The sequence below is a fragment of the Tetrao urogallus genome, assembly GCF_951394365.1.
Source record: "Tetrao urogallus genome assembly, chromosome: Z".
Lineage (NCBI taxonomy): Eukaryota > Metazoa > Chordata > Aves > Galliformes > Phasianidae > Tetrao > Tetrao urogallus.
Window position 1 is genome coordinate 73,669,343 of NC_136816.1, and position 12,928 is coordinate 73,682,270.

Genomic DNA, 12,928 nt, shown 5'->3' on the forward strand with positions numbered 1-12,928 from the left:
GAAGAAAAATCCCCAAAGACTGAGTACTTCAAAGACTTTCACTATCCAAAATGGCAGTTATGTCACCTCCAAAGGACTGAGTGGTGATGGAGAAGGGAGTGCTGAGTTTCTAGGAGAAGAGAAACCAATAGGAAATGTCAGAGGACATGAAAACTCCAGCCTTAACTTCAAGTATGAAGATCTAGAGATGGATTGCTTTTCAGTCCTAATTCTCAGTAGCTGTTTACAGGTTTGGAGTCCAAGAACCAGAGCAGGTGATGAGGGTAACCCTCCTTTCTGAGACTCACTAAAGCATCACAATCACCACAGCTCTGCAGAGACCTGTGTGCCTTTTTAACCAAGCCTAAGTAAGTGATTGCTTTCAATGAAACTGAGCTTAACGGTGCCTGGTACATTTGGTTGGTTTGTTATTTTCATATGAAATCGAAGCTGTAGCCTATTACTTACTGGTTGTTTGGGTTATTTCCAAGGTGGAAAGGGCAAAGGATTATAAACAATTTGGAGTCGTGGTAGAAAAGCAATATAATCTAGCATAATCATGAGAGAAATTTCTTCCCAGGATTTTACTTAAGAGATCTCTCACCTCCCTGACCTGACTTTGACTGCAGTCCACAAACCTCCTGTATGCACTCCACCAACAAACAACACAGATTCAGAAGTGCTGGCAGAACAGCGGATGTTTAAATTTATTCACAGCTGTAGGTTAACCTAACTGTAAGTAACCCACCACCTGGCTGCAGCCAGACTATCTTTCATTTAAGGCAAGCTTCCCATTCATTCATCACAATGATTTTTTGTTAACAAAGAATGAGCATGGCTCATTAACACAAACCTATATTTTCAATAAGCTTAATACTCCAGTACTGTATAATTACAATCCAGTAATTTAAGACTCAGGAGCACTATAAAACAACTGTAAAGGACTTCAATTATTACAGTTTGCAAATGGACCAGAAAAGCTATTTCCCATCATTACAGAGTTGGTTCATATTGGTGTGTTTAACACAGAGGAGAAGCAACACACACGACAGAATTAAATTTCATTTTACAGCTCTACTAACCAACTGTGTAAAAACTTGAATATGTCCCCACGGCTCACAAAGGGTTTTTCCCATAACATTAAAAAGAAACAAAAGACAATAGTGACATTTTGGAACTGTAGCGTTAATAGGACCCTGCTGAAGTCTAACTTACTTTAAAAATTCAAAGTCTAAGGCATTTAATATCAGATTTTTGTTTGAGTACCATTCTTTTTAATAACAGCATCTAATTAAAACATCTGTACACTGCTGACACTTTTAATTTTATGCAAAATCTGAAAAACAAAAACCAGGATCTGGTCCAACAAGAGTAAAGATGCTAACAGTAGTTATTATTAACAATGGCACTATTTTAATATAGAAGTCACTTCTAGAGGCTCTTATCTCTGCCTTGAAATTAGAACAGAGAGATCACTGCAGACTGACTACGGTGTTGTTAGGCTTTACAGTTTACTTGAGTGCTTCCAGTGAGTTTTCCAGTTTAGTTTATTCTTAACACTTTTCAGAGTGGGCTTTCCATCAGCTATTTCATGGAAACTGAAAACAGAACTCTGTACCATGTTCCGTGCACCCTTCAGGAAAGCAGTTGTGCTGTAGCCTTCCTGTGCTACCTGTCCTGCCGATCATCCGAGGTCCCTAATCACTGCCTCAAGAAATGAGTGCAGGAAAAGAGCTGTGTTGTGACCATGATGGGGCCATGCACCACTACTCTTCCTTTCACACCTTGATGGGAAGGAGCTTATGGCTAGGTTTCTGATGAGCATGCACTGATCCTGTGACCTTAATTTTGGAAGCAAGAGTAAATTATGTGAACCAGGTGTTTCTTCAAACTATCCAACTTCTCATAGCAGATGCTCTAGGATATGTTCTACTGCTTCTGGGAAACTCTCACAGGTTAAGTAAGGGGCTGGGTTGATTTTGTTTTCATCCGCTGGTCGATATTTACCTAGAAGAAAAGGTAAAAAAAAAAAGGTGCACTTACTCCTTTGGATATCTTTTTTTTTCCTCTAAAAATTGCAGCCTTCTGTGATCAGCAACAGTCACACATGACAACAGGAATGCTGATCTGCTGTCCTGCAACAACATCTCCCAGCTTTTCACTACAAGAGAAAGACCTTCCCTAGCCCATGGATCTATCACAGTATCAGTAATGCTGGTAATTCCTTCTGTCTGAAGGAAATGGCATACATAACTGCCAGCATAATTACTATGTGGAATGCCATCAAGGTCCTGAATGAACAGAGGTTACAGTGATACGACTGATTTTGACAATCAAAATGTTACAACAGCAGTTCTCTTTGTTCCAGAGGCTCAGTGCACAGCTTTGTTTCGGGCACGTGAGCTGCCAGTACCCAGGACAAGATGATGGGACTCACCAGTGTCTCATGAAATGACCAATTCATCACGTACTTACCAGTTCTGACCAAAATCCCACGCATGCCTGCATTCTGGGCCCCACCAACGTCATCCCTGCAGTCCTGGGATGGAAGAGAACAGTTAGGTTGTGGGCAGGGACACAGTTTCTCAATAAGGCTAGGGAGCCCCTCTGTACACTGGAGCTGAGCACTGCACTAGCAGGCAGGCGGTAGGGTCCCCACGTACATCACCAATCATGACAGCCTCCTCTGGGGCACAGCTAGTCCCTCGTAAAGCTTCCAGGAAGAACGTTTTCTCTGGCTTTCCCACCACTGTTGCTTTGACGTCTGTGGCATATTCCAGTCCAGCTACAAAAGGTCCAGGTCCCAGAGCCAAGCCGTTTTTTTTCTTGAAATACCTGGCTTTATGTATAGCTATAAGAGGAGCACCATCCAAAATCAACCTGAAGGATGAAGAGGAAAATACAAAAAGTAAAGATATTTACAGCTGAAGTTCTGAGTCCTTTAAGTTGATGACAAAACACCCACTGACTTTCATGGGGACCCAAATAGGCCTTCCAATGGCATTTAGAATCATGGAATCATAGCAAGCTAGCATTTATTTAGAGAATTAAGTAAAATTTCAGCAGAGATGGGTGTTCCTGTGAATCTCAGGTAGGAAATGGATCATTTTGCATTGATTTTCTATTTCTGTATTGAAAAGGCACAAAGATATGAGGCACATTTGTGTTCCACTGGATTCCCCAGTTAAGTATGCTTCAGAAACAGAGGTGGATTTGGGTTTCTTCCCATAGGCAAAAATCCCAAGTGGAAAACAGCTGCAAGCAACTGGTCACTGGATTCCCAACAGTTCTGTGTACCATAAAAGGGTTCTTATGTGCATCTCCCAGCTGGCCAAACTGTTAAAAACCTGCATGGAACATGGGACTGCCTGCAGTGAGTGGAGAAATGGACGAGAAGTAATTAAGAAATGACCATAACTTCTCTGATGTCAGTCAGCTCCTCATTTAATTATCACAAAATATTTCTATTGGATCAATGCATTCCAAAGCAAGCTGTCAGAAGAGAGTTGGCACATGTATCAGAGAGCAGCCAGCTATGTTCAATGGGAGGATGCCTCCAGGACACAGAAGGATTTACAACCACTACATTCAACTACAATCGCTTGCATTCAGCAGTTTACACGAAGGATCTCGCCGGAGAGGATTCTTTTAAATGGCATCAAAATCCCATGTATATGAGAAGAGAAATTTAGTATCAGTCATTTCAAATGGTGCCTAGAGAATGGACTTACGCTACGTATTTTGTTTTGGGACTCACGCCAGGTTGGATTTAGCCAGCCTCATGATAGACTTCAACCCAGCAGCTGCCTACTAGCCCAGTCATACTGGGCTCTTCACAGTCAGTGACTGAATTATCTGAGCAGTATAGGATGAGGCATGTGGTCCTGACACCAGGCTGAAGAAGAGCAGGATGCTGCCAGGCACTGATACTCCTTCAGACCAAACAAAGCTGACACCAGCAGAAGTTCCTCTGCCAACTTCCCTGTGAATGGGAAATGAGGGCTAGATGCAGCAAGAGACTCGCATCCCAGCCTCTTCAAGTGGAAGCTAATGGTTAAGGGTGCAAACCCTTAAAAGTTAACATCATCCTCACTACGTAGTGGTGATATGGGAATATTTTCTGGCATTGTAGGAACAAGCAAGGAACCACTGTAGGAAAAGCACAAGACAACCACAAGAAGTGGCCGACTTACCGAAAAGCTTTATTCATCATCTCATAGTGAAAGTGTTCAGGAGCCAGTCCTATGACCACTGCATTGGGGTCATCAGTGGCGATCCCTGGAAAATCAGAACACGACAGTGATCATTTTGAATGAGCTGAATTTTGTTTGTACCTAGCAATAGACAGTCAGCAAATGCAACAAGTGAAATTGATCACTTTGCAGCAAAATTTAGCATTTTCTGTCACAGATGTGTCTTGTAGACTGGCTTTATGTATTTTAGAAGTGAGGAAAAGCTTTGTAGAAAAGGTGTGGATCTATACACGGAATATTTTCTGCACTTTCACAGTGACAGCTCAAGCTCCTGGGTCTCCAGAGAGTACAATCAGAGCTGTTTCCTGCACACATCCTGCAGTGAGCTCAGACAGTAAAGCACAGCATGCAGGGATGCCACGTGGATTTGTGACACCACCCGAAAGCATCTGGGTCCATTAACCAAGAATGGATTACATTCATCCATCTGTGACCAACTTTACTGAGAGATTATCTAAGAATAATTCAATAGCAGTCACTAACAGGAATTTAAAATATTCTCCAGTGTACTTCAAAGTTTCAAGAGCAGCACTGAGTGTAAGCCTGCAGAACAAAGAAACAAAACAACTCATACCCAAATCAAGCAGTGCATAAACTGTTGCCACTGTATTCTGTATTCTTTGTCATTTGACAGAGAATTAGCAACAACTACTGTAAAAGTGATGGAAAGATCCCAGATATGTTAAGATTAAACTGATTTAACTTTAACTTCAATGAATTCAGCTGCTGTTTCAGCTGTTTCTAACCCCCCCCCCCCCCGAAAAAAGCCTTACTGAGAACACAAAACATTGCTGGGACTGTATTTCTCTGGATGTGATGTCAGATGGAACAAATGATTTGGTTTCACAGCTTTCATATTTGCAGAGTTCTCCATGAGGTCTCCATGCAGCCTTCTCCTCTAGGCTGAACAAGCCCAGCTCCCTCAGCCTATCTTCATAGGAGAGGTGCTCCAGCCCTCTGAGAATCCTCATGCCCTCCTCTGCAGCTGTTGGAACAGCTCTGCATCCTTCTTGTGCTGGGGGCCCCTGGATATTGGTAGGTACAATAAATCTCCAACAATCCGGTGATAAACATTACTTTCTACACTGTGAATTAATAACATGTGTAAAGTTCTATCTGAATTCCTGCCTATTTGAAGATTCTGACTGCCACTTGGAGCTGTGGAAGGGTGTCAAGAGGAGAGAGCCATGAAGACACACAGTGGTTCAACACCTCCTGCCATGCTGCTCTCTGCCCACCTCACCTGTGAAATCAGGCAGGGCCTTCTCATCCACCAAGAGGAGCGGCCGCACCTGCTTCTGCTCCAGAAGATTTCTGGCTGCCGTCAGAGACGTGAAGATTTCATGTTCTGCAATGTCAAAGCCCAGTTTGGTCAGCCTCTCCAGCAGGTCCTTCTTGCACTCTTTGGTGGTGTTGGTCACGAACCGAATTGTAACCGGAGAGCGACGCAGCCTGACGGATGAAAAGCGAAGTCTCAACGCTGCAGAACACTTTGTTTACAGACTGCCCTACATATTACTGAACAGCCAAACCATTTTAGGAGACAATTTCAATGGCATCTCCTTTAATTATTCCCCTATCACTGCCATCTTCTGTTCGTTACTATAGAAACAAATGCTGGTATCAGGATTGTATGGAGTACATCAATATAAAGTTGGTCAATCTGGAAGTCTTGCTTGCATCTGCCACTTCTCTGTCATTCATTCTGCTGCACAGAAAAAAAATGTACTGACCTTTCACAAGTGTGAACCAGCAAAAAACAAACAAAAATGTCTGTTAATATTTTTTTAAAAAAAAACCTTTAACCTCAATACTGAAAGCTAACCCTAAAAATGGAATCTGTGCGTTTATTTCCCAATCAAGTTGCAGGACTTTCATTTTGTCATCTCTTTAGAGAGGACAATGGCATGGATTAACAAGATGCACTGAGTAGCGAATGGATATCCAACACTTCGGTCATGTTTAGTTCCTTACCATTGTACATCTTCAAAAAATAATGACTGACACACAATTATTTGTGGAAAGAACTGCAGTCTCCTAGTCCCTCTGTGAGATTTCCAACCAAACAATGGTCCAGCTTTGCAAAAGCTTAAAGCAGTCAATAAAACTCCAGTAAAAACTTTCCATGCTTAATTCAACCCTACCCATTCTTCCTGACTTACTCTTCCTACTGCCCATTCACCACTTCCTCTTATTTTTCTTCAGCCTTTGCAAGATGAAATCTCCACAGAAATGGTGTCAGAACAACAACAGAAAGATTCCTGGGGTTGCACAGCTTGCTCTGCCCTCATCTAAGCCACGTGAAATTGATTCACTATGCCATCATTTCTTTAGACACTATTTTTTGAGAAGGAGAAGGCAAGACCTTCGGACCGTTTCAAGAAGCATCTTTGTGCAAGCAGTCCTGGCACGACCTATCAGAGAGAACAGAGAGGCAACTTGCCTTTTAAGAGCTTCCTGCGCACCCGGCACGGCCGAGTCTTCGACGTGCAGCGTGCCACTGAGATCCACCAGGACAGCTTTCAGCGCGCGCCGAGCTGCCATCCTTCATCCCCAGGGAGAAGGCAAAGAAATGAAATGACAGAAAACTGGTTAGCAGACAATGGGTAATAAAAATAAGGAGCTCAGTTAAGCGCCTCATTGGTGCCAAGCCCGGGATTATTCAGAACATTACTCGTACTGTGAAATGGGCCCCTTCAGACAGAGAAATAAAAGGCAGCGTTTAAAAAAAAATGCATAATTGATGGGGTGGTATTTTCCCAAAGACTCTATATATGGAAATCAGGTGCTATTTGTTTGTTAACTGCCTTTCTTTTTCTGCGTCAAAAACTCTCTACGCAATGACGGCAGTTGGGAAGGGGATCATTAGGTCTGCGATTGCTGGTTCAAGGCCTCACGGAGCACATTGCAGCCAGTCCCAGCCACACCAGAGGTGCCATTCAAGGGAAAACAAATACAGCCCTGCTAAGCTCCGACGATAAAGCTCAGAGCACTCTCAAAAAGCGGATGTCGTTCATTTTGTTCCTCGCAGTTGGATCTGCAGAAGGGACAGAACAGTTGTGTGCCAGTTGTGTGGGGATTCTGCAGGCTATCAGCCTGGAGCTTCCTGGCACCTGGTGACTCTTTCTTGCAGAAGAGGCAGTCCAGCAGCTTTTCCGCATTACAGAAATAGGTTGGAGAGATTCGGCGTGACACAGAAGCTTTGGCACTCCAAAGCTGGGGAAGAAAGCAGTCAGGTTACGTGCAAGTCTAAAAAGCTGTCGTCGGAAAATACGTGACAGCTGTGCTGTGAGCCCCGCGGATTGCTCCGCAATCTGCAGCCCTGCTGAGCAAACGTCCAACATAGCAGCTTTCCTTCTGCCTGCCAGGCGGTAACGACCACCGACCCAACGGCTTCCATCTTCTGCTGAGCTGCTTGAGACAGACCACATGACTGCACGGGCTTGCTAGAACAGTGTGACTGAATAGACTGAACAGAACTGTGACCGAGTATATTTAATATCCCATCTGAAAAGGCTTAACACAGCGGTTTGGGTTGGAACGGACCCCACTAACAGCCACAGCAGCGGCACTAAAATCACAGCCCGAACGGCCGGACCCCGACCCCGACCCCGACCCCTCCCCCCGCCGCACCCACCTGCCGCTCAGGGGTCCTCGCGGGGTCCTCACAACGCCGGACTGCCCTGCAGAGCGCCGGTACGCGCGAGGACGGCGCCACGTTCGCGCAGGCAGTGCGACGGGCAGCCCGAGGGCTCCGTGAGGACCCGTGCGGGGCGCTGCGCCGTCACGTGTGAGGACGCGGGGGTTGCGGTGACGCGGGGTGCGAGTGCCGGCCTGCTAGTTCATTGGTGTTTATTCGCCGTTTGGCGCAGCACCGCACGAGATCCGAGGGGCAGAGGATGCGGATCGAAAGCCCGAACGGTACAGCGTGAGGGAAACGCGAATTTGGGATGCGCGCAGTTTGAGTCCCCGTTTTATCTCAGCGTCGCCGCCGCGCAGAGCTGCCGTTCCTTCTTGCTGTGCTCGTCTCATCCATTTCCGAACAATTAGCCACGTCTGTAAACCGTGCACTGAGACCTCAGTCTCCTGAGAGGGCAGGTGGAAGGAGGGCGAGGTCCTTTCTTTACCTCACTTTCAGAGCTGCAGCTCGTAGTCTTTAGCACTTTAAGAACCACTTTAAGACCGTACAGTTACAATGATGTGCCAGCAGTGCTGCAAACCAATGGGAGCATCCACCACTGCTGCTTCCCGAGCACTGCTTGGCCTGCCTTCTTCCCCACGCTGGAGTACAACAAGGCAGGCAGATTCTTTGCAAACTGTTACCTGTGTTTGAAGCTTTCCCCATATGCGCCGTCCAGTTCCCATGAATCACTGAAACACAAAATCGTTCGGGTTGAAAAAGATCTCAGAGATCCCCAAGTCGAACCCCATAGCGTGCATCCCTGCTGTCCCCTGGTGTGTCCCCAGCTGCCACATCTCCATGGTTCTTTGCCACCACCAGAGATGGCGCCTCCACCAGTGAGAGTGCTACCAGCACACCACTGCTCCTCAGAATGCATTTTTCCTAATAGCCAACCTGAAGGAAGACAGATACACAAAACCAAGTGATCTAGACCATAACTTACCTCTTCCACAGAGGTTGCCGTAAGGAATCTTTTCCAGCAGGCCTACCTATTCCAGAACCCAGCGTGACCCCTTTCTGCCTCTGGACGTTGTGTTGGCTTCACTCCAAGGCTACAATATGACTTCATAGCAGCTTTCTGCTCTGAGCACGTGCTGAGGGTAAGAAAAAAGCCACGTGTTCTGAGAACAGTAGCTCTGCTACCAGGAGCTGGACAAAGCTGAGCTTAGAGATACTCCCACTGCGCATGGATACAAAGATTTAGGAAAGAGAGTGCTTAACTTAGAAATTCAAAATTTATTTGTAAGTTTTCGCTAAAAAAAAAAAAAAAAAAAAAAAAAAAAAAAAAAAAAGGAAACAACATAGACTCTTCTCCTGGATATGCTCTACTCTGAAAAACACTGCAATTGGAGATCATTAAATTCATTTACACATAGTACAGATTATCCTTGTATACAACAACAGTGAATGCTACAGTTGCCAAGATGCCAGAAGAAGAGATGACAAACTGAGCTGCTTTAAAACAATGAACCTGCTGGCTTCCTTTCGCCTTCCCTACTTTAATAATAAGCTAAATCAACTTCAGACACTTGATCAAAGATGAAAAGACACAAAGTCTAACTTTTCTAAGAAGTCATTGGAGTATTGGTCATCGTAAATTCATGACTGCTACCTAACACCAGGCCGAACGTAGCGTTAACTGAGGCCACTTCCTTACTGTGGTCATCACTAATTTATCTGTGAAAGAACTGCAGGATTCTCACTTTCAGTAAGCAGTTAAGTGAAAGGAAGACAGAGAGAAGCAGCAGCCTGCAAATTCGCTGTTTTTAGCAAAGAACTGCATTTGGAAAGGTATTCCTCCCACATTACCCGAGAACCTCCAAACAGAGCACTCCCCATTCCCAACACGCTGCTCAGCCCAAAGGCTTAACACACAGAAAAAATAACAGTGCTTGACAGAACAGTAACAAATGCTAAATGTGAACAGGACCTGCTAAATAAACACAGAGTTGCCTTAATTTAGGTACAGCTTTTTTTAGATTTTGCATAGCAATTGCTCCTATTTTCAACCTGTTTCACATTGAACATCATTGATCTGAGAAGAGAAAAATCCTAGCTTTGGTCAGACCAGGAAAAATTTGTTACTAATTTGTGCTAAATCACAAATTTGCCCATCTTCATTTCACCTTCTATGGTACTTCAATAATTTATAACACGTTTGGAGCCTAACTCGTATTCCCTTAAAACAGAACTATGGCAATAACTGAAATAAAAACTGCTGTAATTTTTAAATTCAGAAACAAACTGGGAAGCAGTTTGTTTCTGAACTCTCAATGCTAACCGAAGGAAGTTCATCCCTGAGTAACAAGACACTTCAAACCTGCTTCTACCTACAGCCACCACGATATGTCACTGACACCAGCAGACCTTGTCACAATCCAACAGATTTGCAGCGTTGTTGCGCGGATCCCATTACCTTGTTTAATGAAACTGAAAGTGAACATTAGGAAATAGGATAAATACAAACAGTGTCTTTTATTAAGTTGAACGGCAAACTGACAGTTAAACCGTGCTGTATCCCCGGAAAACTCAGAGCAATGAGGCTAGCAATTCGCTTCTTTGGATGTCCAAAAGATTTTGCCAACAGGAATCTTCAACCGAACAAGAGGAGGAGCACAATTGTCACGGAGTTCACAGCTATCAGTGGCACTGTAGAGAAAACAAGAGGAAGTTTGAACCTGTTTCCTTCTGTGCATCACAAACTGATGCAGTTTCACAGTGTCACCCTTCAGGGAGCAAAATCAATGTCTGTTGAAGACATTTCCCTATGCAGAGTCGGGATCAGTGGAAGGAGCCAGGACAGTGGCCTGGTATTTCTCCACTTTCTCTCTGCCTGCCTTTAGCACGATTCAGAAGAAATTTCGTGGTGAGCAAGACAATATTTGCTACAGGATGACAAACAGAAACAGCAGAACAGCAGCTGTTTGTCAAAAGGAAGGGGCAAATGCTGCCATTATTTCCTTAAAGCACAGCAACAGAGCTTCACAGGCAGTGGCTGCTCGTACCAAACGACCGCCGTCATCTCACCTCTCATCACGGTCCGTATGGATCGAATGAGGTTCGTCAGCTGTGCTTTGATTCCCGGTTCCTCTCCGAATCCTCCAATCCCCTGATCGCTTCCCCAGCCAACTGCGCACCGTAAGAACAGCCACGTTAAAAAGCAAAGAACAACAACCACCCCAGAACCGTCCAACAGATGCAATATATCAGCAATATCAGTGCCGTGAGCTGGAAGGGACACACACACACACACACACACATTGTGGAGCCCAACAAACGCAAACTCTGCATCTGAGAGCTGTGCTCAGCACTCCCTGAGCCCCAGAAGATCTGGGGAAGGCCCTTTTCCAAACGGCCAACCTGCCCTCCCCACAGAGCCCATCTGAAGGCAAACAAAGCTGTGGCATGCACGGTGGGAGGCTCCAGATGGAAAGACCAGGAGCTCTGGAGACAGTGCTGGGGATTTTCTCATCCTGCTTTGGCCCGGTTTGGAGAAATGAGGGCAAAAGCAGGAAACAGTGAGCCCTGTTAAAAGGAATGATGGCAGTCTGCAATTCTGCTCTGTGGCTTCTCCCTGCTCTGCGCTTTGGGTTTCTTTTGTTAAGGAGGAAAACAGTGTTCACCCCATGTCAGCATACCGACACAGAGAGGGCACGGCGGGAGTAAATAGGAAAAGGCGTAAAGAGAGTGGAAAAAGGCAGGCGCAGAGCCGGCAGGAGGGATGCTGAGCACAAAATCCAACCGCAGGGCGAACGCAAATCCCAAAGCATCGCGTCTCTCCCCCTCCCCCCAATTTCCAAGCGGGACGCGAGCAGAAGGGCCCGGGGCCCGGCAGCCACCTCCGGGCATGGCCGGGGGGCCGGGAGGCAGTGGGGGCAGGAGGTTCTCACCGTGGCGAAGGAAGCGCTCCTCGTGCAGCACGGCGATGGCATTGACCACCAACAGCCCGGCCTGCAGCAGCGCGTACAGCGTGAACGCCATAGTGAGGCGGGGCACGGACGTGGCGGAGAGGGCGGGGCCTGCGGGAGTGGGCGGGGTTTAGTGGCGGAATGGGCGTGGCCTGCAGGCAATGGGCGGGGCATGGTGGAGTGGGCGGAGCATGGTGGAGTTGATTGTTCGTTGCAGAATGGGCGTGGCCTATGGTGGAATGGGCGTGGCCTTTGGGAGTGGGCGGAGTCGGGGGCAGCGCGGTGGGAGTTAGGAGGGGTGAGAGCCGAGTGCAGGGAGGAATTGGGGGAAAATGACTTTTTTATTTGCTTTAAATTCCCTGTAATGCGCTGCTCTCCATGTGTGGGCACTTGCTTTGTTGCTCACGTCGCTCGTTGCGGCTCATGGGGCATTGTGTGACTCCAGTTCTAATCTCTCAACAATCAAATGTACCATGAGCTCCTTCCTTGGGCAGCAATAGAAGTGTGACTTGTTTAGGGCACAGCAATTGGCATCATCACCATGATAAGACTCACAGTCAGGACACAGCTCTCGGTAATGGATTTTGGATTTGGGCAGTGCTGTTTGGGATGCAGGGATGGACTCAGTGATCCCTCTGAGTCCCATCCAACTTGACTGTATGATTTTGTGACTCTGTGATATAGTTTTATGCTCTAAATAATCATTACCAATGCATTAGTACTGTGTTCAGGCCTGGGGCTCCCAGTACAAAAATGTGGAAGCTGCTGGGGCAGGTCCAGAGCATCCGCAGAGGTGCTCAGAGAGCTGGAAACCTCTGCTGTTAAGGAAGGCTGAGGGAGTTGGGCTTGTTCAGCCCAGAGAAGGTTCCAGGAAGACCTCACTGCAGCCATCGGTACTTCAAGGGAGCTTAACTGACAGGTGAGAGACTGAGTTTACATGAGCAGATATTGATAGGACAAGGGGAATGGCTTTAAACTAAGGAGGGCAGATTTAGGTCTGATGTGAGGGGGAAATTCTTTACCCAGAGGATGGTGAAGCCCCAGCACTGCTGCCCAGAGCTGTGGGTGCCCCATTCCTGGAGGTACCTGAGGCTGTGGATGGGCTC

General features: G+C 46.2%; 2 protein-coding genes across 2 annotated transcripts; both read right to left on the minus strand.

Annotated features, from left to right (window-relative positions):
- Positions 1 to 1,882: 1,882 nt before the first annotated feature.
- Positions 1,883 to 6,776, minus strand: HDHD2 (haloacid dehalogenase like hydrolase domain containing 2; the record flags this gene model as incomplete). The annotated part of the gene is made up of 6 exons (XM_079548712.1): positions 1,883 to 1,986; positions 2,455 to 2,518; positions 2,643 to 2,859; positions 4,173 to 4,257; positions 5,476 to 5,684; positions 6,676 to 6,776. The coding sequence occupies 6 exons, from the start codon at positions 6,774 to 6,776 to the stop codon at positions 1,883 to 1,885; spliced, it is 780 nt and encodes a 259-aa protein (XP_079404838.1).
- Positions 6,777 to 10,390: 3,614 nt separating this feature from the next.
- IER3IP1 (immediate early response 3 interacting protein 1) lies at positions 10,391 to 11,895 on the minus strand (the record flags this gene model as incomplete). Its single annotated transcript, XM_079548756.1, has 3 exons — positions 10,391 to 10,563; positions 10,942 to 11,043; positions 11,805 to 11,895. 3 exons carry the CDS (start codon positions 11,893 to 11,895, stop codon positions 10,508 to 10,510), a joined length of 249 nt encoding a protein of 82 aa, XP_079404882.1. The 3' UTR covers positions 10,391 to 10,507.
- Positions 11,896 to 12,928: the final 1,033 nt, after the last annotated feature.